The 27,156-nt window shown below is 38.2% G+C and overlaps 1 protein-coding gene across 7 annotated transcripts in view; it reads right to left on the bottom strand.

The window, feature by feature from the left end:
* The window catches only part of nbeab (neurobeachin b), a 408,948-nt gene that overhangs the window by 157,966 nt on the left and 223,826 nt on the right, over positions 1 to 27,156 (bottom strand). For all 7 annotated transcript variants that reach the window (XM_067450409.1, XM_067450410.1, XM_067450412.1 and 4 more), the window contains 4 exons: positions 23,801 to 23,862; positions 9,481 to 9,545; positions 6,921 to 7,029; positions 2,753 to 2,919 (listed from right to left, as the gene is read on the bottom strand). In XM_067450409.1, the coding sequence (XP_067306510.1) occupies positions 2,753 to 2,919; positions 6,921 to 7,029; positions 9,481 to 9,545; positions 23,801 to 23,862 (403 nt within the window). The remainder of the gene's footprint in view (positions 1 to 2,752; positions 2,920 to 6,920; positions 7,030 to 9,480; positions 9,546 to 23,800; positions 23,863 to 27,156) is intronic.

Here is a 27,156-nt window from a genome sequence, read left to right as displayed (position 1 = left end):
TTATTTTGTGTAGTTGGTGTTAGATGCACTTCATTATAATGGCATGAGGGACTTTGAGGTGACTGGATACATAATATGTTTCAGAAAATGGTCAGACTGCGTGTGATGTTACTGTCATTTATGGAGGATTGTCAGTGCCATATACATAAATGCATTTTTAATTAATTAAAATGGTTAATAAATGTCAATTAATAAGTAAAAATGACATGTTTAAGTACATATTTAAATATATATATGAATATGGAACTCGCAATCTGACAGTCATATCCATAGTAAATAAATCAATAAACAAAACATGAAAAATGTGCTCCGAACACAACAGACCTAAAAATAAAAATAGGACAACCTACATACATACTTAGCTATGAACATGATACAGTGCAGTTACAGCTCCGTAATGTAAAGCTGGGTCTGACATAATGTAAATAAAAAATAAATAAAAAACAAGTTGACAGATACAAATTTTGGGACGTCTAGAATCTTTGGAGACATCAAAACTGATAACAGAAGTACAATCAGTGAAAGCAGCTGAGCTATGTTCTCTATTTCTACTCCACCAGTTCATGCTGATGTTTCTTATTGAAGTGGGTAAACATGATGCCATCATGAACAACTAACCATCTGCAGTGGATTTCACAAATTTAATAAGAAACCCACAGCCACTGTTTCTGCAAATCGAGCCAATTTGGAAGGCAAATAAGTAATTGTGCTTGGACTGTGTGTGTGTTTGTGTACACATGTTCATAAGTGGGTCTTCTGGCTAACAGCCAATGCTAGCAGAAGAATCTCAATCAGTCATTATGTGTACCACCATTAAAACTCAAGGTCCATTTAATCATAATAATAATATTAATAATAATAAAATATTATATGTGTGTATATATATATATATATATATATATATATATATATATATATATATATATATATATATATACATACACACACACACACATGCACGCAAATATTTATTAAATATATTAATTCATTCATATTTACACATACATACTATAGTACGCATACATATACAGTATTATGTAAACACAAACAGATCATCAGATTATTTTGGATGCGATAATAATCTATTAATCTTGTTTCTCAATTCAAAATTTCAATTTCAATTCAAATTTTTCTAAACGTTTTATTATTGATAAAATAAAGATATGTATATTTAATGCAAGTGTGTGTTCACATGTTTTTTTAATTGCTTAAAACAAAACAAAAATACAGTGGTATTCAATATGCATTTTCTGAAAATGTCGTATGTCTTTATATCTTGTTATAAGTATTTTAGATTTTAACTGGACAAATAAAAAAATCTCAAGTAGGAAATCTTTATAATTTATAGTTTATGTTTTGGCATTGTAAGGTAGGCTAAGTCAAGGTTAAAGCACATATTAAACACCAGTAATTCAAAGTGCCTTACTCAGGCATGATAAAGTAGAAAAATAAACAGACATACACACTTTAGAATTAAAAGAGTAAAAGATTAGTCACACAAATTAAATTAAGCAATATATTACTGTGTAATTCTTGGATCTGTACTGTCACCAAGAGAAATTGCTAAATAAATGACTGTTTAAACAAGCTGGCAACTCCCTCACTGTCATTGGTCAAACAAACAGATAGACCCATCCCAAACTCATCATTGGCTGAGAGACAAGTGGCTTACTTATATTTGTCTCAGCATATTAAACCGGGTCAGGAAAATGTAATTGTATCAAAAGTATACTGGTTTTAAATAATAACTTTCCTACATTCCAAAGTATTGTGTGCTCTGGTTGTTGTTTCTTAACTTCCTTCTTACTCATGATGTTAAGGTAAATCTGTAACTTTGTACAAAATTATGTCTAGATCTAGGAATATATTCGGTCTGTTTGTGTGTGTTTGGTGGGAAACGGAACTCAAGTCAGTATTTTTTAACAGGACCCTTGAGACCACCGTAACAACTGCCAGGTGCTCCATTGTGACACTGAGAGGGAGACACACATACACACACACACACACACACACACACACAAGCACGCACGCACACACTGACCACCAGTGATCTGTCTCTGAGGATTTAGTGGCCTGGTGTGGTAATTGAGTTTGCTGACCTGTAGACTGACCCTGGTGCAGAGCAAGAAAATGACATTAAATAGGAGTCACATAAGAGGCCTGGCTGTGTGTGTGTTTGTGTCACAAAGGTAATAGTGTAACACTCGCCCCTAAAAAAGACCGTACACAGACCATCAACAAGATACAAGCTGTACAACACACACACACACACACACACACACACACACACACACACACACACACACACACACACACACACACACACACACACACACACACACACACACACACACACACACACACACACACACACACACACACACCTTTCTTGAAATACAATAACTTGCCTCAGGGGTTGAGTTTTTTGTTAAAGGAAGGTATTACAATAATGTTCTATTTTTGCTATGTGACGGTCACATCTCGGAAACTTTTCACCATGCATTTCTCATTTATTTGTGGTACTTTGGACTACATAATATATTAATTTAAACAGCAATATTACTGTTATCACTGTATTTTGATCAAATAAACACAGCTTTGGTGAGCATAAGAGACCTCAAACTTCTGAATGGTATTGTTTGTATATACACATGGACATTGTAAGCTGACTAAATTAAACAAAAGGGTTTAAGAGTTGATTTGGGTGATTTAAGAGTTGAAGAAACACTCCCAAGAGTGCACATAGCCATACCTCTGTGCTACTGTGCCCCAGGCTCCGTGTTTATTGGTGAGGATGTTGAGGATCTTCTGTTTGAGCTGATTGGCTGTCACATGATCACGGTGTTTGGCAGCACTGATGAGGTGATCACACATCGTCTCCTCTTCTTTCCTGTCTGCCGCGTACTGTGCGCAGTTAGACTGACCAAAATATGGATGGAAGAAAGAAAGCGAGATTACCATCTATGTCACAAAGAATCAGGATACTGAAAGCAAGAATGATGCTACCGCATGAAGCAGGACTGAGGGATAGTTCATCCACAAATGAAAATTCCATCATTTACTCATCCTCACTACGTTCAAAACCTGCATGACTTTCTTTTGTTCTAAAGGAAACAAAGTGTTATTTTTGTCTTAATAACATAAGTCAATCAGGTCTTGCTTTGGACCTCACTGACTTTATTTGGACCTCACTGACTTTATTTTCATTATATTGACGAAAACAGTTGATCCTAATAGCTTCTACTGTGTTCTGCTGAAAAAAGAAAGGTTTGGAATGACATGGGGATGTTTACATTTTTGGGTGAACTGTCCCTTTAAGAACCAAGAACGTCTTCCATTGCTTTACCATTTGAACATATATTGTAGTGTAACACTTTATTTTACAATGGCCTTGTTACACGTTGCGTGTACTTACAACAGTAATAACATTGAATTATGCATAAATGCATGACAACGACCGTAAACCAAACCCTAACCCTATATTAAGTACGTGTAGTTAATTAATATTACTCAGTACTTAAATATATAATTACACTGCAACAAGGATGCATTAAATCAAGGCCGTAACTATGTCTTGGAGGTGTGGGGGGGTCTCTTTTCTTTTCTTTCTTTTTTTGCGTGGGGTAGTAGAGGGGGGTATTGGTCTTATTTATTTAAAGGATTTAAATCATTAGGATTAAAAGGGAAATAAGAAAAAATAATAAGTATGGTAAAAGTATTATAGTTATGAAGTAAATATTTTTTTAAATATGCACACATTCACTCTTTTCATCTGCCTAAAATGTAAAAATGCAAAACGTTTCTTGTCATGTCAAATTCAGTAAATAATGTCATATTTTCACTTCAAAACGGTAAAATTTCAAGTAGTTTGCAGCACTCGATATTATTGTTGTTCGTTTTTATCATAAAACCAAATGTTTATCATAAAACCAAATGTCAAATGTTAAATGTTAAGCTACTTACATATTACAATGCACTCTTTCACTGCTATAACTAAAGCGTTGCGTTGGAATTCGTACTAACAGAAGCCCCGCCTTCTTTGATTTGATTGGCCATCTCACTCATTCTGACAGACGAGCGCTGTTAGGCCGCTGAGAGAGACCAACCTAAAAATGTAACCTTTTACTTGTGTCATCCTCGCAAAAAACAGAGTGGTGTGTAATGGAGTACAGCAGAGCAGAATCGAATATATCTAGTGTTGGGGGGACAATTTGGCCATTTTTAATTCTTCGGGGGGACTTGTCCCCCTCAATGTCTATGATGGTTACGGTCCTGCATTAAATGCACTAAATGACTCCCCCCTTTAAAGTTTACTTTGTCCACAGACAGAAGCTTAAAACAGGCACTATAAAAAGCACCGAGACAGAAAGGCCTCTCAGACTAAGGGTGACGTGAAGCAGCCCGCAGACTTTATCTTCCCCGCTACAATAAGATTGTCTTCCCACGTGGACCCCAGGGGGGATCGCTTGCTAATATTCAAAATCTAATTTGCTAACACAAGCTGGTGGGGTGCAGGGGGACAGGGAGGAGGGGCGAGGGGAAGTAATTGAATTTCCTTCCTTATATTTGAATTCTGTCAGATATCATACCTCGGCATATTCTTCAAACGGCCGATAACTCAATCTCCCGGTGTCATCTCGGTTTACCATGCGCCACGCTGACAAATATCAAACGTTATTTATCACTTCAAGGGAGGATATGAGGGTTGAAAGTGACACCAGCTTAATTGTAAAAATATCTAATCTGCTTACAAAATCTTCCATCTGCAGACGGAGGTAATAAAGAAGAGGAAGAACAAGAAGAGGCAAGACGACATCTTGAGAGGCAAGACAACATCTTCCGTTAGCTGGTGACGTCGCCTATCTAGCGCCTGCTGCGTTTTATCTAGCGGGTCAAGGATCCTCAAGAGCAGTATATAAAACAACCGTCTCAGACAGGCTGTGCGTTCTAGATAAGAAACTCATCACTCCATCACTACATGTCCTAGTGCACTTCTGAAAAGAGTGCACGTGCCTTCAGTGCTTCATATCATAGATACATGAATCAACAGCAACTGCTGCTAACCTTGATTTACATTTACAGCACCCACTGCATCACTGTCGGAATACTACAGATAGACTGATATGATATTCTAAGTAGTTAATGTAACATTAATCTTCACCTTTAATATATGACATTTAAGTTATGAGGAACAAGATGCTGCATTATATTGTGTGAATACAGTCATGGCTAAAGGATAAAGCATGCTCTTAATGGACACCATTTTCCCTTTGGTACAAGTACATTAACCTTTAAATAATTGTTTGTTGTGATTGAAATAACATCACAACTGTGTGATAGTTAAATATATAATAATACATAAATAATAATAAATAAATATAATATAGTTCATAAATGGATTTCTTATTATTCTATTATGTTATAAACACCGTGCCTTATCTTTCAGAGGTCGCTATATAATTTAGATTTGCATTTAGATTTTTACATTTTTGTTGTAATTGGTATAAAATACTGATATAAATACCTGTCACCCATGCCTATATTCTGGCATATCTAAGTGTTTTATAATCTATTTTCTAAATAATAAATACAATAGGCTATATAGTCAGTTGCAATTAGTATTTACAATTTTTTTTTATATATATATATATATAAATCGCCTTTAGCTTTGACTATATTCACAATACAGCCTGTCATCAAAAGTATAGTATATATAGTATATATATAATGTGAGGACAGGATGTATTTGTAATACAGTCAAGTGTGATTATGCAGTTACTATAGTATTAACTATACATTATGTTTAATTACATGCAATTAAGCCTCACCCTAAACCAAGCACATACCAGTATATATGATAAGCCAAAATATGTCCTTCATAGCATAAATATACTAAATCTTAAAGGGGCTATTCATGCAAACCGCTGAATCAATAATAAATGTCAGCAAACCAATTCAGCATTTTCCGATGTTAAGTCAGAAAGTGAGTAGGGTACAGTATATTCAGTATATTATAATTTAATGTATGGCTTTGGCAGGCGTGTATTATTATACTAAGAGGGGACAAGTTCAGTTCACTTAGTTTTGTTTCACATTTGTCTATGTGAGTCTTTAGTCTGAATTCATTTCTTTTTAGCATGATACATTGACATTACACTACATGCCACACTCTTTCGGCATCATGCAGTTATTATCGTGAATATAAGCATTAATTTCATGTGTCATAGAACGGAAGAGGGAGAGGTTCACGGGAGCGCATAACATACTTTTGATTTTCCCGGCAAAAACATCCCGAGTCCTTCACATTAAATAAGTCTTCAGGCTTTGAAAGACAATCTAAGAGGTCGGGGAAGGTGTTTCTTTGAAATTTTATTACAAGCGATTTCCACATTGACAATAAAAAAAGCGATTGATCCTTTTAACAGACAAAAGTATTAATGTAAAGACTATTTTCTGTCTCTTGATAGAAATAGATAATAGTTTAAGATGAGACGTGAGTACAATCTCTAAAAATTGTTATGTATAATTAAGTGAAGAGTTAATACATTTCTCTCTACTGAGCTAATAAATGTGGATTAATCCCTTTTCGAAGGCATGAGCAAAGGATTATGGGCCACCCCCACTGTTCGCTTTACTAGAGATTTCCTCTCTTGTGTTATATCTGATTCTCGGAAACAGATTTCAGTGTAGATTATTCAGGTTTCGTATGGATTCAATGTAGGATCCGAGTTGTGTTTTGGGATTGATTATAATCTGGTTAGTCTTTTATCTGATCTAGCTACTTAATTCAGGCTGGTAGTATATATACTGAATCATATTACACTGTAACATAGCTAAATCCTGTACTGACCCTTGGGATCTATAACATGTCTATATATGCATGTGCTTTTGCTCGAAAATGATTCTCAGAGGTTGCCTACCTCAAACTCTGCATGCTTGTGGACGTCCTCGGCTCGCTGTCTGTTGAGGATAAACTCTGCTTCATTGGCCACTCGAACGATATGATCCTTCATGGCATGACAAAGCAGTCTAGAATGAGAAAAAAAGATATTTCAACTGGGAATTAAAAAAAAATGGCATTCAGTCAGTCCCCATACACACATAAAGTACACATCTGCACATCACACACAGTCAATCCTATGACTCTCTGTTTTACACCCTTATAGAAAGTGCAATCATTCACCATTTATGGGCTGTAGGTTACTTTGTGTTAATTGTCATTTTACACATCATTATGTCAGCTTTGTTTTAATGAGCAAGAACCTTGGTGTTCCTGTGGAACATAATACTGAGTAATAATTTCTCCTCCCCATCGAACAGAGGGGCTTCAATCTGCTATGGCCTTCAAATGTGCATGCTTCTTTAAGTGTTGACAAGCAATAAATAACATTTGGAGTGCAGGGGAGGAAAAAATAGAAAGAAAAAAAAAACTCATTCTCAGCATGATAACAGTACAAAATTGAATCTAGGGCATGACTTCACTTCAAAAGGCAAAAAATGTTGTGGCCTTTGGTGACTTATATGATGGTGCTAGTGAGACAGAACAGGGGCTCCAAATCAGGGGCCGCATACATCCCAAACTGTGACATGGTGTGGTTCATAAATCACAGATGCCCTACTAAAATCTTAATGTATCACAAATAAACTGGAATAGACTGCTGCATAAACACTGCAAGGCCGAAAGTTCCAGCAGAACTAACTCCACAAGCAAAGTTTTACACAATACTTTAATACTTGTAATTCAGGCCAAACACAACATTAGTCTCATTAAATTGTTCAAATAAACTATGCACAGTGTACGGAGTGTAACTTCAGGGTTCTGAAAGAAAAAAACACTGTTATTTGGTCCGGAGAGATTTTTTTTTATTATTATCAAACAATACTTTAAAGACAGACCTAATATCAGCTCTAAGGTTGTTAAGTGCTTAAAAAAGATCAAGATGTTGATTTAAAATATAAATATACTTATTTATTACTTTTATATATATAATATATATATATATAAAATAATATATATATAAATTAATATATATAAAATGAATAAATAAGTATATTTATATTTTAAATCAACATATTGACCATAATCAGTAATTTATCATTCATAAATATTATATTTTGTATACATATTTATTCATTTATTTTATTGTTGTAAACAATAAAAATAATTTCAACAATTAAAAAATACATTAGTAAACACATTTATAGCTCTATGAAATGTTTTGCTCCCTTTTGCTCACCAAAGCTCCATTTATTTGATCAAGAACACAGTAAAAATGGTCATATTGTAAAATATTATTATCATGTTGTCTATTTTAATATATTTTAAAATATAATGTATTACTGTGATGGCAACGCTGAGATTTCAGCATAAATTCTCCACTTTTAAATGTCACATGATCCTTCAGACACCACTCTAATATGCTGATTTGGTGCTCAAAATTTTCTTTTTATTTTATTTTTTGTAACAATGTAAATCTAATTAATCAATGTAATGCATCAATGCTGAATATTTTTTTTTATATATATATATATATATTTTTAATGTATTATTATATTTAATGTATGCATGTAACTACATAATTCCTGGTAAAGTACTGAAGAGAGATTCTCCATGGAACCACCAATAAAAGAAGACCTCTGCCAAAAGAGCTAAAACTTGGCAAAATTCATATTTTTGTCACTTCGTTTTGTAAATCTCTATGAAGTAAAGACAAGTTGTTTCCAGGGGATTGCTGTTGCACTTTACATTCAATGAGGTAAGATTTGGAATGAGGGACACTAACAGAGTAGACAGGTAGAGAGGGTGAATGACTGATGTGCCAGCACCCTGGACAGCGACTATCTCTGCTGACTCAGGCTTATTGTCCGAATGTGTGTGTACGCGTATGCGTGTGTGTGTGTGTGTGTGTGTGTGTGTGTGTGTGTGTGTGTGTGTGTGTGTGTGTGTGTGTGTGTGTGTGTGTGTGTGTGTGTACGTGTGTGTACGTGTGTGGTTGAGTGCACACAGATGGGTCAGCAGATGGGTATGCAGGCTGAGCCACCCTGGATCAGCTTGACAACAATTCAAAGCCTAAACCTGACAAACACATGGATACACACACACACACACACACACACACACACACACACACACACACACACACACAGCATTCTGGATACAAAAGTGAAAGACTGAAAAAGAGACTGTTAACATGATGTACACATTCTCGACAAAAACTAATTTAGAGGGTTTATACACCCACACACTCCAAACATGCTTATCTCAGCATATTTTACACAATGTTCAACCACTAACACCAAATACACATCCAAACTCTGGCCACACTACCAGGACGAGAGGCTTAGGAGCTAATCTGGTCCCATCCCTGTTATCAGTGTTGCCATGGTAACCCGTCAGCCAAACAGACCAGCATCAGTGACATAAGCTACAGTGATCTGTGAACTAGTAATAGTGTTTCAGGAGCAGACAAGACACTTTACCTTCCCTCGTTGATAAGCTCAATGAAAGCCAGGCCAGCGTTCTTCTGTATCGAGTTTTGCCACTCCTGAAAGAAACAACATTTGTCATTTGTAAGTGGATTGTGTTCATGTTTAAATACAGCTTGTGCAACAAGGGAAAAAGTGCAGTTATAGATATTAATTGATATATTATCATATGCTGTCCAAGACCCCAACTTTTAATCTTAAAATACTAAGATCCATCATATCAACTTTAATTGTATAATATACAAATAGAATATTTATCTAATATAAATCCCATTGTAGTGTTGAAGCACCTTTGACACCAATTATAGCCTTAAGTCCTTTTGAGTTTGATGCTACAAGCTTGGCACGCCTATTTTTGGGCAGTTTCTCCCATTCTTCTTTGAAGGACCTCTCAAGCTCCATCAGGGGTGTGTTTCCCAAAACCATAGTTGCTAACCTGTTAGCAACTTCGACTGTTGGCAATGGGAAATTGCATGGCAACCAACAAAGTTGTTAACTTAGTTAGCAACTATGGTTTTGAGAAACGCACCCCTGGTTGGATGGGGAGTGTCAGTACACAGTCATTTTCAGATCTCTCCATAGATGTTCAATTATGTTCAAGTTTGGGCTCTGGCTTGGGCCACTCAAGGAAATGCAGAGTTGTCCCGTAGCCATTCCTTTGTTATCTTGACTGTGCACTTAGGGTCGTTGTCCTGTTGGAAGATAAATCTTCACCCCAGGTCCAGAGCGCTCTAGAGCAGGTTTCATCAAGGATGTCTCTGTACATTGCTGCATTCATCTTTTTCCTCGATCCTGACTAATCTCCCAGTTCCTGCTGCTGAAAAACATCCCCACAGCATGATGCTGCCACCACCATGCTTCACTGCAGAGGTTGTTGTTCTTCTGGAAGGTTCTTCTCTCTCCACAGAGAACCGCTGGAGCTCTGTCAGAGTGACCATTGAGTTTTTGGTCCCCTCCCTGACTAACGCCCTTCTCCCCAATCACTCAGTTTTGCTGGGCAACCAGCTCTAGGAAGAGTCCTGGTGGTTCCAAACTTCTTCCATTTACAGATAATGAAGGCCACAGTGCTCATTGGGACCTTAAATGCTGCAGATATTTTTCTGTACCCTTCCCCAGATCTGTGCCACAACACAATCCTGTCTCAGAGGATTACAGACAATTCCTTGGCCTTAATGGCTTTATAAAGACTAGGGCTGGACAATTAATTGAAAAGTAACCGAAACTGAAATTCAGAAACTCTAACCACGTAATTTTCCCATGTTGGTTATTTCCGTTTTTATCACGCAGTGCAGTTTGCAGGCACATGCAAATATTCAGGAGCAGTTTAAATTTATTCATACAATCTGGATGCTGAATTCTTATAGCTTATGCTCTGCTACACATACACACACACACAAACAGACACTTTCACTTGCGTCCGAACTAAACTTTGTCAATTGTATGTGCTTTAAGGCCTGTCTGTTTGAACATTGAAGCGATTTTAGACCATCAAATGTGTATTATGTTGAACTAATGCCTGATATATTGTGTCACACAAACACTCATACAGATAATAGCTTGCACATCATGTAAAGATCGCACACAGAGAGGAGCACAGAAACTCAATGTCAACGCTGTCCTTTGATTTATTACTAAAGTAGCTTAGAAACTCAACCGTTATAGCATAGATTTGTCTACTTTTGAAATAACTACACACCACAGCTTCATAATTAATAGAGACAGTATGACTAATTCACACACACAATCACTCTCTCATTAATGCATTCAAACAAAAAAAAACAAAAAAGAGCAAAATAATTGTTAATTATTTGTAATCGAGGTAAAATGTTTAATTTAATTGATATTTAAATTAAAGGTCACATCCACAACAAAATGTGGAAAAAGTGGAGTGCTGTGAATACTTTCCGGATATATATACACAAACACACACACACACCGGTCAGATATTGTGTTGGTCCCCTAGCCTAGAAATCTAGATGCACCCTTGCGGCAGCAAATTTAATTTGCTACAAGTGTCATCTAGCAATTCTCAATACACTTTTGAGCTGTAAACGCCAAACTCTGGTTGGGCCAATCACATCGTGTACAGAGTTGGTGGGCGGGGCTTAACATAATGACGGTCGAGTTGTGCTTGCATGCTTCTAGTAAACACAGAAACTGGCTAACAGTTGTCTTTCGAATCAGCTTTGGCTGCGACTCTGGAAGACTTGAAGTTAAGCTTTTCTCTGAGAAAAGAACAAAGAACGGCACTGAAGTCATTCTTAAGAAGGGAAGATGTTTTCGGAGTTTTGCCGACCGGATACTGCGAAAGTTTAATCTGTCAACAAGCTCTGTTTCACCTTCGTTGCTCTGGTTGGTTGTAGCGCTATCCTATCGCGTGCAAAGGGAGTTTGAAAGACAACCGTTTATCCGCCCCTCAGATTAAGCCCTGTCAATGGTGAGTATCCAGACCAAACATCTTGATGTGGGTCTGGCTTGTCAGGCTATTGGTCCCCCTTTTGCTGCCAAAAACAGCCCTGACCAGTCGAGGTATGGACTCCACTAGACCCCTGAAGGAGAGCTGTGGTACCTTTAAGTCCTGTAAGTTGTGAGGTGGGGCCTCCATGGATCAGACTTGTTTGTTCAGCCCATACCACAGATGGTCAATTTAATTGAGATCTGAGGAATTTGGAGGCCAAGTCAACACCTCAAACTCATTGTTGTGCTCCTCAATCCATTCCTGAAAAAAAAATGTCTTCGTAGCAGGGTGCATTCTCCTGCTAAAAGAGGCCACATCCACCAGGGAATAGCGCTTCCATGAAAGGGTGTACATGGTCTGCAACAACGCTTAGGTCGGTGGTACCAAAGTAACATCCACATGGATGGCTGAACCCAAGGTTTCCCAGCAGAACATTACCCAAAGCATCACACTGCCTCCGCCGTCTTGCCTTCTTCCCATAGTGCATCCTGGTGCCATGTGTTCCCCAGGTAAACAACACACACACATCCGGCCATCCATTTGATGTAAAAGAAAATGTGATTCATCAGACCAGGCCACCTTCTTCCAATGCTCTGTGGTTCTGATGCTCACATGCCAACTGTTGGTGCTTTCAGAGGTGGACAGGAGTCAGCATAATGCATAGTGGCCTGCGGCTAATCAGCAGCATACATAACAAACTGCAATAAACTGTGTATTCTGACACCTTTCTATCAGAACCAGCATTAACTTCTTAAGCAATTTGAGCTACAGTAGCTTGTCTGTTTGATCGGGCCACACAAGCCAGCCTTCGCTTCCCACGTGAATCAATGAGCCTTGGCCACGACCCTGTTCACCACCTTTTGATAGATACTGACCATTGCAAACCAGGAACACAACACAAAAGTGTGGAGTGGTGTGCGGTGAGCATTCTGGCACAATATGGCTGCCGTCACATCATCCTGGTGGATGCTGCACATTGGTGGTGGTTGAGGAGATTCCCCCTTCTAAAAATGTAAAGTGCTTTGAGGACCCAGAAAAAGCGCTATATAAATGTAACAAATTATTAATAAGAGCTGCAGTTTTGGAGATGCTATGACGTCTAGCCATCACAATTTGACCATTGTCAAACTTGCTTAAATCATTTTTTGTCTTTTCTCTAACACATCAACTTTGAGGACAAAATGTTCACTTGCTGCCTTATTTATCTCACCAACAGATTCCCTTGATGAAGAGATAATCAATGTTATGGGTCCTGCACACTGTGCGATTTTCAAAATCCTTTGCGGATGTCCCTTGTCAGACTGTACGAGCATGATCCCCGTGTCACACTGTAAGATCTCAGTTGACATTAATGTCAGACTGCACGATAGTTTAGGCGCGCTAAAAACCTCACCCGGAGCTTTATATCATCAATGAATGACGCGTTCAGTGACAGTGAGCTGCATTACACGCGGGACTGAAATGCTGGCTACAAATAAATTTCTAGCTCTCGTTTTGGTCATAGTTTGCCTTGAAAACCGAGATATTTGACTGTTGTCGTAGGAGAAGTCACACTGCAGGATTCTGTGCCAAATCTTCTGACACTGCCAGAATTTAGTCTGAGGTAAAATTTGATCGCAGAGCCCATTAATCGGCGGCCGGTGAACATGTCAAACTAACGACCAAAGACGTCAGATTTTAGCCTAGGATCTGAGGAATCTTTTAGGATTTCCTAAATTTGTCTCAGACGGCCAAATCGTTGCCAAAATCGCACAGTGTGCACCCGGCTTTATTCACTTTACCTGTCATAATGTTATGCCTGATCACTATATATATATAGTACACACACACACACACGCACACACGCACACACACACACACACACACACACACACACACACACACACACACACACACACACACACACACACACACACACACACACACACACACACACACACACACAGAGAGACTTCTAAGAGAAAGTCTAAGTGATGGGCATACATGATGTGTGAAGATCTTAGAAGGAAAATCAAGATAAATGTCACTTCTGCACAAAGTATTTTATTTTAAGTGTGGGAAATTGTTTAATTTACTGCATTTATAATATACACAAATGTGGCAAAAACATCTCCAAAAAAATCTTTCTACCAAAGTCTCATGTTAAGACTAAATGAAACATCTAGCGATAGTGATCGCAGCAAATTGGATTGCTATGTATTTGAGAAAGCAAAGATCTATTTGAGGTCACATATCCACGATCGAAAGCCAAAGCCATAAAAAGCCTGGAACTTGTCCCTGTGCGTGTGCAAGCATCTTTTCTTCCTCTGCACACAGATCCGTAAACACAGGAGAGATGTAATTGCTGAATGAAACTGTATCCTCTAGCCCCTTAAACACAGCCATTTCCTCTCTGTGAGCACCCAGTGACAGATCACCGAAGACCTCTGTCTTGAGACGGGCCCTCTCGCCTTGCCCCGAGCGCTTTGGAGGCCTTAGGGAACGTCTCACGCCCTCCCTCTCCCCGTTTCCCGGGTTCTCCTTCCTCCGCTGTCTCTCACACACACAGCACGGGTCTGGAGATGATTAAAAGGCATTTGTGCTTCTCACTATGGGAAATTCTCCTCCGTTCTCTAGTTTGCTCTCAAAGGTACGAGTTAAGGGGGAAGAGCATGAGCTGGGCTGGAGTTCAAAAGGAAAGAGGGCATTTGCAAAAAGTGGGCCTCAAAACTACTCCCCTGTCCTGCGGTGAGGGGATCAGGGTGAGAGAAGAGCCAATGGGGATGGATATGAATGGTTCCCTCAGAACGAGAGCATTATACATTTTATACATTCTATTTGAGCACTTTTTTAATTGAATTCTGTTATATTCCCAAATGTCATATTATTTGACATTTATGTTTTCTGTAGGCTAAAGACCTTTGCAAACACTAAGCTGTTTGAATAAAGCTTTACGCCAGCGATGACGGGGAATACTGGATGCACACAACCAGTTGCTTTAAACCACAATCTAGTGGTTTTAACTAGTAATATTCAGTGGCCCTAAAATGTATTTAGAACTTTAAAAAATATTTAACTGCAAAATGTCATAAATAAATGCACTTTTCCGAGCCATTTTTGCCGATTTTTTCCGAGCCGATCATTTTTATTAGTAGTAGTAGTAGTAAAAACAGTGCTAGCTTAAAATGTTTGAGGAAAATGTAATACAATTTGTAATAGAAAGACATTTTAAATGTTTATGACTTTTATTCATTAACGATTAAAACGAATTATGACATTAAACTTGTGTAGGTTATTATTTGAAGCCTATATAGAAACTTATTTTAATGACCAGTTTTTTATTTATTTATGAAACTCGTTAAAGATACCACTTGCATTCATATTTTGTTATGCACAGAATATTTTATAATGTGGTTTTAAAGGGATACTTCACCGCTTTTTCATATTAAACTGTATTATTCCCTTAAGTAAAGCGAGTTGATACATCCCTCTCTGGTCTGAGTGCGTGCTCTTAATCCCTCTGAGGCGCGGTGACATTCTGCTAGCTTTTAGCTTACCCCACTAAGCCCAGTTCATTCACTATGGTGCCAAACAGAGATCAAGTTAGAAGCGACCAAAACGTTAAAATAAAACACGGCACTTTTATTAGTGGATTAAAAAGGAGAACTATAATGTATGGCGGAATAGCACTGAGAGTACTTCGACTCGGCGCAGTAAAAAGTTCCGGCTGAAACATCTTTCCTCACACCTCCCCCTCCCTCCTATGGACAGAAATGAGAGAGGTAGGGGAGATGTGAGGGAGGATTTTTTAGGTGTGACTTTTTACTGCACCGAGTCGAAGAACTCTCAGAAGTGCTATTCCGCCACACATTATAGTTCTCCTTTTTAATCCGCTTAGAAAAGTGCCACGTTTTATTGTATGTCACCATACTAGGTCGTTGAACTATTTGTGTAACTGTATTTAAATAGAGGGAACGTGCAAGTGTTTGGTCGCTTCTAACTTGATCTCTGTTTGGTACCATATAGTAAATGAACTGGGCTTAGTGGGCTAAGCTAAAAGCTAGCAGAATGTCACCACGCGTCAGAGAGATTAAGTGCACACACTCAGACGAGAGAGGTATGTATCAACTCGTTTTAGTTAAGGGAATAACATAGTTTAATATGAAAAAGCGGTGAAGTATCCCTTTAAGGGATAGTTTGCCCAGAATTTAAAATTTGGACAAAATGTACTTCTGTGGAACACACACACGCACGCACGCACACAAAATACATTTTGAAGTGATATTTTGTTCATAAACTTTAAAGCAAAGAAAAAAGTGTATTTTACAGTAAAAAAACACAGTTGCAACATTTTAGTTTTTACAGATTCAACTCCAGTTGTGTCATTCACACAACTACTAAACACCATCATGGTAACACATTAAACATTAATATGATGAAAAAAACCTAATAAATATAAACGATTAGAAAATATAACAAGAAACATAGTTATTTCAACTAAAATACATCAAATGTAAAGTGCCATGCAGGGAATTCTGGAAATGTCACTTTACGCTTTCCACTGTAAATTACACAATGAAACTACATTTAACAGTAGTTTATAACACATTAAATTAAATATAAGGTTAGATATTACTGTTATTCACCATATATTGTAAAGAAAGGTATTTACTGTTGCAGTCTTTTATCGTTGAAATCACAATCATTCTTTACAGCCAGTGGGATCCAAAACAATATCAACTTTAAATGTATGGACAAAAAGACAATAATTTTTTCTTATCTTATTTTGTGTTCCACAGTAGAAACAAACACAAAGAGGTTTTAAAACCACATAAGGGTGAGTAATTGATGACAGAATTTTTAGGGTGAACTATCCCTTTAAGTGTAAAATAATTTTTGGGGCCACTGTATGGGCTAAGGGTTAAAACTGCATAGCACAACTGCATGCATCTGTACAGAAAATTGTACAAAAATAAATAAAACACACTGGTGAGCATCCTCACTACCCCTCATTGAGCCAGAAAGAGACAACACTGAGGCGCATCTGGTCTCCAAATGTTGTAACTGACCCAATATGCCTCCCTCTTTCTATTTCTCTTCCACTATTCATTATCTACTCTGCAGTCAGGCGGTTTGTCACTTGGGATCGGCCTGCCTCAGCTCAGTGCTTCATCACTAGCCTCCGCTCAAGTAGACCAGCACCCACGTGACAAAAATAAATAAGGAAATACATGCAGATGTGGGGGTACACTGGCCTCCCAAAAGAAAATGACATCAGCCAAGACACAGAGCCAAGTCCTGCTTCGCTGTCTCTTCTCAAGTAGCCTTTGCACTAGTGCCGTAACACACATCTTTTGAGACATTTTTTCTTTCTCCTCGAGAAGGAGAGTGAGAATCCCCAGTGGGAGGTGAGTGTGATTGTGAGGGGATTTTGGGGGGATCAGACGAGTATGCCGTCCATGTGAAGTGCATTAGTGATGACATGTACCTTCAGACTGCGGTAACGTGATCCCACATGTAAAAGAGAAGATCACTTCCGGCCTGCCATCTCCAGCGAGGGACTTAAACTGGGAAAAGCTGACACGCTGGGTTTAAGAGCTGACACAGAGTTTATCGCACAGGGGATTTTATACCGGTCCGGGGACCCCCAAGGGGCCCTTCATTGGAAAAGTTGCGGAAAACAAAAATAAATAAATAAATAAAGGTATCAACTTTCTAAGAATTAAGTGTCAACTAAATTGAAAGTAATTATAATAATAACAATAATAATAATAATAATGGTAATAATAATAATAGTGATGTCAAATGCGATTAATCGCATAAAAATAAAACTTCATGTTTACATAATATATGAGTGTAGTGTATAATTATCATGTATAGATTAACACACACACACACACACACACACACACACACACACACACACACACACACACACACACACACACACACACACACACACACACACACACACACACATATATACATACATAATAATTATACACAGCACACTGGATAGTGTATATATATATATATATATATATATATATATATATATATATATATATATATATATATACACACAATATACATTCAAATATTTTTTAAATATATACATGAATGGGGTTGTAATAATAATTGCACGGTGCACACATATTATGTAAAGACAAAACAGCACTAAATAATAGAAACAATTATTATTATTATTATTATTCACAATAAATAATCAAATAGTGTCGAATCAAATAAAGAGAAATATATATTAAATATGAATAATAATAATAAAAGACAAAAAACTAATAATTATACATAGTAAAGAAAGAAATATAGATATTACAGATATTTAGAGATATTTTATACATTCATTTTTTACAGTATAAATATGTCTTTATACAGCAGATAAAATATATATTTTAGGAATGGGGTCCTTCTAAAAAAGATCATCATTTCTGAGAGTCCATGGCATCAAAAATGAATGATCTTTTTGAATATTTCTACTGGTACTGTTTATGTACTTCCTTTATTTATATAACGGGATAAAACACTTTTTGGAAACAAACCAATTGATTCTCTTATCCCTCTAAAATTATGAGCAGCCTGTCTGACAAGTCACATCGTTGTTTTACAGAACCCTTGAGTACAGGCTTTTTTGAAGTCAAGAACTTAATTTCACTCAAATTCCCATCATCTTTTAACCTTCAAATTCCAGTCACAGCTGTCAAGCACTCCTGTCAAAACTGCCTGCCAAAACGTACTCAGCTGAGAACGCAGTCATTAGCCAAAAATGTGCACCACAAAATCGTGGGAGGAAAAAAAAACACGTAGTTGTAGCACTTACGCTTGAGCTGTGCACCTCGGCCAGCCAGTTTTCTTCTTCTCCCCAGCTTTGTAACTCACAAACTTTAATGGCTCTTGAGAATTTGCAGCATCTCAATCCAACCTGTCAAGAGACAGAGGGAGCGCTTTGCTTTTATCTGCTCAGCGCTGCTCCCGACATCTGGAGGCCGTCCATCGGTAAATCTCTCCGGCTCCACGCTGGATCTTTATGTATGTTTAAGCTGTTACACGAAACAGACCCGGCTGACCTCTGCGGCACCCGCTGCCACTTGACTGGATAGAGACACCGGCTGTCTGCGGCCTTCCGATGAATAACAGTGATTAGGAGGCATAAATAAAAAAGTGCAAGATGATTATCGCTAATTTATTCATAAAAGTGACAGTTCGCGAAACAGAGTGGGTCGTAAGGTCACGAGCGGTGAACGTCCCGCTGTCTGGGTGCATTAGCGCGGAGATGAAAAGGGGAAAGGCTCGAGGTTGTTGGACTCGCAGCAAGGACGTCTCCTACCACGACATGATTCGTAGTGGGATGTGGGCTGTGTTCAGATGTGGACCCAACACTTATTAAAGCGATAGTTCATCCAAAAAACTAAATCATTTACCCAACCACATGTCTTCAGATGTTCAAACTGATGTTTTCTGTACGATGAAAGTGAATGCTGATCATGGCTGTCAAGCTGATTTTTTCAGTGAACTGAGACAAAGCCATTTTATGACATGACCTTAGAGGATATTAAATATACCGCACAGGTCTTACAGGATTACTGTGTTCTTATTATGCCACGTTTGTGTTCTTTTTGGAATTTTAAAGCACCTGGGCCTAACCACTGTCAGTGTATATGGTAGAAAACACAATGAACATTCTTAAAACAAAGGATGTGCCAGAAACAAAATCGGATGGATGGACGGACGGACGGATACAAATAAATATACGTGATATTTTCTAATCATATAATGTTTTTTGTTGTTGTTTTTTTTTTAAAGAATAATAAATAAATAAATCATACATATATGCAATACCGTTCAAAAGTCTGGGGTCAGTATTTAAAAAAAGAAAAGTAATTAATCATATTATTCAGCAAGTATGCATTACATTTATCAATTGCGACAGTTAAGACATTTACATAATCAAAGTTTTCACAAAAATATTAAGCAATACAAACTTGGCATTAATAATAATGTTTAATAATGTTTCTTGAACAGCAAATAATCACATTAGAATGATTTCTGAAGGATCATGTGACACAGACACTGGAGTAATGATGCTGAAAATACAGCTTTGCCATCATATGAATAAAAATATTTGTATATATAAAATATATTTAAAAAAAACAAAACTTTTTTTTATTTTATTTGAATTAAAATGGTATTTTTTCCACAATATTACAGTATCAAATAAATGCGGCCTTCGTGAACATAAACGCATTTAAAATCTTACTGACCCAAAACCTTTGAACAGCACTGTACACACACACACACACACACACACACACACACACACACTCTCTCTCTCTCACACACACACACACACACACTTTCCATTGTGAATCCCTTTTAACTGTTTTTTCCTCGCTCTCATTCTCTTTTACTTCCTCTCTCGCTCACCCACTCATCTAAAGAATCAAGCCTTTTGTTTATCAAGGCTCTTGGTTTGGGCAACGTGTTCTAAATCAGATCCTACGGTGAGCCAGTTATGAAGGCTTTGGCTCCAAAGAGACGTTCCTATGTCTGAAAGCCATTTTGGGCCCAGGCTCTGGTTTCACCTCATCTTTGGGCAATCGATATATCAGGCCGTTTCTACCCTGGGAGCTTCTAATGGCAAGAACTCTAGGAGCTCTGGTAACATTATATCTCTACCAGGGGCGGAGGAAGAGAAAACCAGGAGCTTGAGTCTCAATGTGATGCTTCACTCTGCAATAAATCCAAGTGGCAACAAAGTAAGTAGACGGCATAAAAGAGATACAAGAAAAATCCAAATGTTCAATGCAACAAGGGAAAGGTCGACTGAAATCTTCAAAAGGAGAAAAGCAGAACAGCAGGACGTATCCTGAGCGCCATAGTGTCTGGAGGACTCCACCTTTTTCAGGGCAAACTAAGAGCAAATGCACAGATCGACTCTCAAGTGGCAAGGTTAGCGGTATGGACTTCATAGAGTCAGAGGTGCCATTCAACGACTAAAAGCTCCTGCCCCGCCGAGCTCTCCGACCGGCTGGATTCTGAGGAAGAGATGCTGAGGTAATGGCTTCCTTATGGACTCCCGGCACAAGAGTGATGGGCTGACAGAAGGTATGTTAAATATCTCCCGCTCTGACTACAACATCGGGACCCTGACCCCTTTGAAAGGGAAGGCTTAACAAGGAACTCCGAAGGTCAGTGAGCTGTAATATGTCACTGGGATTTAAAGGGAAGACGACTGTTTACATGAGCTGGGGTTACACTGTTTTCAGCCCAAGAAAAGAAAAATGTGGGAAAAGGTAGGAATAGTATAACTCTATAAAGCCTGCTGTATCATATTTGATACACAAATGTCTAAGGCCTCTATTTTCAGCATGATCAAAACTTTGCTGAAAAAAAAACTGTTTTTCACAACCTACAACCTAAGTTTTCTCCTATAATTCTAATACAGCCACCTTCAGATTACGTCTTTCTGCTGTGAAATCTTTCAGGGTTTTTATAAAGTAAATATAAGAAGGACTTTTATATTGTTAGTAATATTTCAAGATGACTCTGGACTGAAGCAACATAGTTGACAATAAAAACATAATTTTTGAAATAGAGTATCAAATATGATACACCAGGCTTTTGAGGAATGATTATTTTTGTACATGCCTTCATTGTAGTGTTGCAAAATTTGTTTGGCGCCCACCGCCACATCATAAAACTAAGAATTTATATCAACTTACTTAGACATATAATTGGGTGAAATAGAGTGACATACAACTGATATGTATATGCATTTAGTAGTCTGCTATAAAGATCTCAAAATCTTTCAACATTTCAAATACATTTTTGGCCTATATATATATATATATATATATATATATATATATATATATATATATATATAGCATGAGCAACTGCACCATTTGTGAGAAAAAATGTGGACCCCTGAATAAAATTGAGGTCTGAGCTCCATATTTTCACTAAATCATACTATACGAGCCTTAAAATTATACATATAACAGTTTAATAAACTGTTCCATTTAATTATTTGACTATTATTTTATATGTCACGATTCACAGGGTTAACATTTGTAACTATTTCTGTTAATTTGTTTATAGTGTTATGTCTAGTATGTATGGTGTTTTTAATATGCTTTGAGACAAACCATGTGTAAATTCATCAAACCTCAGTGAACAAAAGATGCTGTTTGAAACTGCCCTTTTCCTACCGTCACAAATATGCAACCAATCCGATCAATGTGGGGCTTTTCTTAATCATTAAGAATGATGATTTTTAAAAGGCAACGGGACCATGGTTTTTGTAACATTTGGAACGTGACGTTATTATTAACTGTTTGATAATAGTCCAGTGGTTCCTAACCCTCATCCTGGGCTGTGTTTGAAATTCCCCCATTTGCCCTCCTTCTCTGTTCTCTACATTAGTCCAATATACAGTAGTTCAGTTGAAGGATTCAGTAAAAAAGAGTGAGCAAATTTGTTGTTCTAAACGCAGCTTTTAACCCTGGGTAAAGGTGCGCTTCACATTTGTAATTTAGAAGCGGATTTAGCCGGGGTTTGTAGATTTAACCCCATATTGCAGTGGCGAAATTGTACAGTGTGAAATGATGCAGTGTTAGAATGTAAGCTAGACGCTTAGCAACAGAAAACCAATCGCATGCTCATATTTTCATGCTTATTGAAAAACCGACTGCACATTGTATATAAGCAGTAAATTCAGCGTTTGAGGTGAAAAATGTGAAAAAACATGACAATTTAAGTGAAGAAGAGATTGTTTCATTCTTACCTTTATAGTCAGAAGTACCCATTCGGTATAAACTCTATAGTACAGTCGGAAATACGAGGATGCGCAGTGCTATTGAGCTTTTATGTAAAGCATTTATGGAAGAGCTGCCGCTTTTGCATGGTCTGTGCTTGCTATTTAATAAAACTTTGAAACTTGGCAAACTGGCAGCTCCAGTAGTAAGATGAAAAGATTATCCTTGAACCCATGGAAACTATGTATAAACATTAATTCAACTATTTAATAATCAATTAAAAGGAACCTGTATGATATTACGCTGCAGCCACATTGGACCAGTGGTTTGGAAAATGGATGGATGATTCAGCTGTAGGCGAAATCATCTGGCAATATTCATGAAGTCGTTTGTCACGCGAGTCTCACAGTGCATTGTGGGTATTCTCTAGCCGTTGAGTGCACATCAAACAGTACACTCGTTATTGTGGTGCATTGTGGGATTATATGAGTGCACTCGATAATGTCAACTGTGATTTCAGACACCCCTACAAATGGCTGTCCCTTCAAAAAGTGCCCTATTTGCATGGAGATCTCGGACACAGCCAGGTAGTACACCCAGAACTGCGCATTTTAGATGTCTCTCAAATCAAACACTCCAGTTTCAACTCATCAGCTCATTATTAAAGACTCCAAGACCTCAGATGGGTGTGTCAGATAAAGAAAGCCTTAAAAATGTTTGCAGTGTTGGGGGTACTCTAGGGCCAGGATTGGGAACCACTGACGTAGTCAAAGCAAAGTCTAATCATATCAATTACCGCCATGTATCTGACGTAGTAGAGCGATAGATCAAACGTATTACCATTCTGATAGTAGACAGGCCTGTATAATTCTCTCTCCCCTTCTTCTGACTCACATGCCGAGTGCAGTTTGACACACTTCACTTGAGGCTGGCTTTTAGAAATGAGTGTGTTAATGGACAGCCATGTTTGTATACTGCTTTCTGTCATCCAGACAAATATTTAAGCAGCTCACCATGACCATTAACAATAGACCATGTGTCATGTAGCTGGAAAACAACAGTAGAAGGATACATAAAAGAGAAAAAAAGAGAGACAACTCACCTGAGAGCATAATAACATAACTAGTTCCACCACAGAGGTGCTTGATTTCATGCACACCAGACCTGGAGCAAAACAGAAAGGACAAACACAGAAAACAATAATTATGATTCATAAACACACAAAACCAAAACATCTGCAAGGGTTAGTCAAGGACATGCCAGGCACGTGGCCTCAGAAAAGTACGGTGTAGATGAACTAAGCGGTCCGTACATACACCCATTTAATGTCACGCAAACATTTCTTATGAGTAATGTTTTAAGGTTGAGACTGAATGTCTCTTGTTGTCTGTGCGTTATGAATCAGATGGCTAACAGCTTGTGGGGTCATTAATAGTGTCTCTGGCGAAGTCTGAGGTCATCTCCTGCATGCCAGTGTTAGATCAAAAGCCAAGGCCATGGTCTCACTTGCAAATCTCTCAAACCTTGTTAGCAGAAGAACACCTATTATACGCACAGAATACAGATATGATACATATGCATTCTAAAAATCTAAAAAATCTTTTATAAGCACCATTGTCTTAGAATCAGATGTTTACTGAGTAAAATATGCAGTTTTAAATGAAGAGCCTTTTGTTCATTGAATATGAAGGACAGATGGTTAACCTCACTGATAAACAAGGTAATTGTAAATGACATGCACAATTATTGCCAGGCATACAAGACAAACTTTCTCTTTCAAACACATGCGTACACCTGCATTAACATACAAACACAGCACATAGCTGATGCCCTTGTTTGCATGAGCCAGTAGAGCCAGTGAGACAGGACTCTAATGAGAGCAAGATGAGAGAGAGAGAGAGAGAGAGAGAGAGAGAGAGAGAGAGAGAGAGAGAGAGAGAGAGAGAGAGAGAGAGAGAGAGAGAGAGAGAGAGAGAGAGAGAGAGAGTTATGCAAGCATGTTGTTTAATGAGACTCAGTGGAAAAAGTGGGAAAGACTATTTACTATTGTGTCACTATTACTAATGCTCATATTTAGGGTTAGGAATCGGAACAAAACCCTAACCCCAATCATTAAACTTTGGCATTCATGTGACAAGTCCATCATGAATTAAAACTTACAGTTGTGTGGGAAGATATGCGCTGTTACTTTTCTAACTGATCAGGCTTATGTTTTTTGTCAGGTGGACACAACTCTAGAATAGTTTCAGAGAATTCCTAAGTTCTAATTTTTCAATTCCCAACTGTAAATCCCAATAATCAAATTTGTACACACTCAATCTGTGGTAAAACGGTCCTGTAAACAGAGCTTTAAACTCAGCTCCCTTCTGTCTGGGAGCGCCACTTGTCTCGTTACCTACTTAAACATCCTCTTCCCATGAATGATTGGTCCTAAACCATTCAGTCCGTGAAGTTATGACCGTAATATTTCAGAGGCCAAGAGTTCAAGTCCCAACAATCGCTCGGCCTCATTTATGAGGGTGAGATGGGGCCGTGCACACAGCCATTCCCTTTTAGCCTGACTGTCGACCCCTGCTCTGGTGGCACCCCACCAGGGTCCCTCTCTTAAGTCAGGTGGCAGGCCTGACCCCTGCCTCACGCTGCTGGACAAACTAAATGCATTTTATTTGAACAGCAAGTCGCACTGCTTTCCAGTTAAGCCTCGCTGGCGTGAATGTGACATTGTCAGAGGGCCATAGCATCGCAGACTTGGGCGGCTAGCTCTCACAAGAAGCATAGTGTTCCGCCCAGGGCCAGGGGCCTCACACTCAAACTCCAAGTGTTGGGAAGCTGTCCGAGGGCGAACAGGGCATAATTGCCCCCAGTGAACGAGTGTCTGGAGGGGGGCCGGGCGGGGGCTTGACCCCTAGTGCCTGGCCGAGTGATGGATGAAGGGTAATTATGGGTAAATAGGGCGCCTTTGCACCGAGCGAACAGTATTTCAGCTGTGAAAGGTTGAGGAAGAGAGGAAGGGAAGGAGGTGGGAAAACAGACATCACTTCTTCTGGTCATGGGATGGTGTTAACATACTGGACAAATGAATAAAGGGGTAAAGAGTCATCTATGAGGAAGTTGCTATGTTTCCGGGATTGGGGTTTGTTTGGGGGAGGATTACAACGCAATGGAGGAGGACTGGTTGGTCAGAGGATGCCTTCAAACAAAAAACAAAAACAAAAGCACTGTAAATTGAAATGTGCTATCCGAATTGTGTTGCAGAATGATTAATAACTGCATATTTCTCTTTAATTGGATTAATTAGCCAGTTTTGCTGAAGACGCCTAGCTGTGAGCGTTTCAGTGTAGCGTGTTGTGTGTGTGAGACATAACGTTACCTAATATCCGTGGAAGTGATAGTATCTCAGGTCCCGTCCACACGAAGCCAGCACTTTCTCAATCCGATATTTTTTTTCCCTCGTTTCAAGAAATATCTGTGTCCACACGAGATTACCGAAACTGACTAAAAACGATGTAGCTTGCATGCCAGGCCAGTGTGTGGCGCTGTAATTCTGCCACAGAAATACACTAAAAACGGAGAAGAAGAGTTGTGGCTAGCAGGGGTATAGCAGTGGTCGGAGGTGAGGCAAAATCTCACAATAAAATAACAATAAATACATTTGCTTTACAAATACATGTGTTTTATTTGCCTACACCTACCCCGACCCTAAACATACCCTTACAATAATGCAGATACATTAATTAAATGACGCAATATTGATGTGCGCATGCCCAGTGCCCGTAGTTGTATCCCTTAAACTCTTCACCGTGCTGGACGTAGTGTGATGACATTACCGTTTCAGAAAATATACGGATTCGCTGTACAGACGAAAACAGAAGATGATCGTTTTCAGATTTACCCACTTTGGGACCCGGTTTCGAAAAATATCGGATTCATGCTTCTAAAACGCTGGATCCGTGTAGACCAAACGCTGATACGGTACAAAATGTATACGTATACAGCTAAACGCGTCTCTGTGTGGACGGGGCCTCGGTTTACAGATAGTTTGTTTCTGTATCATTTGTTGAAAATGTTGAAACAATGAAAAGTATTTGCTCTGACTTTTGTTTTCAATAATATTGCTCAGTTTTTATGCTTGTTGTTGTCATCTTTTGACATGTGGCGGTTGGCCAGTGTTGTCCCGCCCCTCATCCACTGTGATTGGACGACTGGGTTTAAAGTCACGCCTTCCTTTCTGTGTGTGTTCTACATTGGACCTGATTTTTGACAAATTAGGTAACAAAAAGTAGTTTTTATAGTCTCCCATTAATTTAATTTAAATAAATAAATAAAATGCTTAAATCCCCCCAACACTGCACACATGTAAAACATGATTAAAGTAATATCACGTGTTAAAAAAAAACACATTATTATGTCACAGACTTTTTCTCAAGCAACATAAAAACAGTATCATTCCAATTAATT

The sequence above is a fragment of the Pseudorasbora parva genome, chromosome 8, assembly GCF_024679245.1.
Source record: "Pseudorasbora parva isolate DD20220531a chromosome 8, ASM2467924v1, whole genome shotgun sequence".
NCBI lineage: Eukaryota > Metazoa > Chordata > Actinopteri > Cypriniformes > Gobionidae > Pseudorasbora > Pseudorasbora parva.
This window is presented reverse-complemented; position numbering and strand designations above follow the sequence as displayed.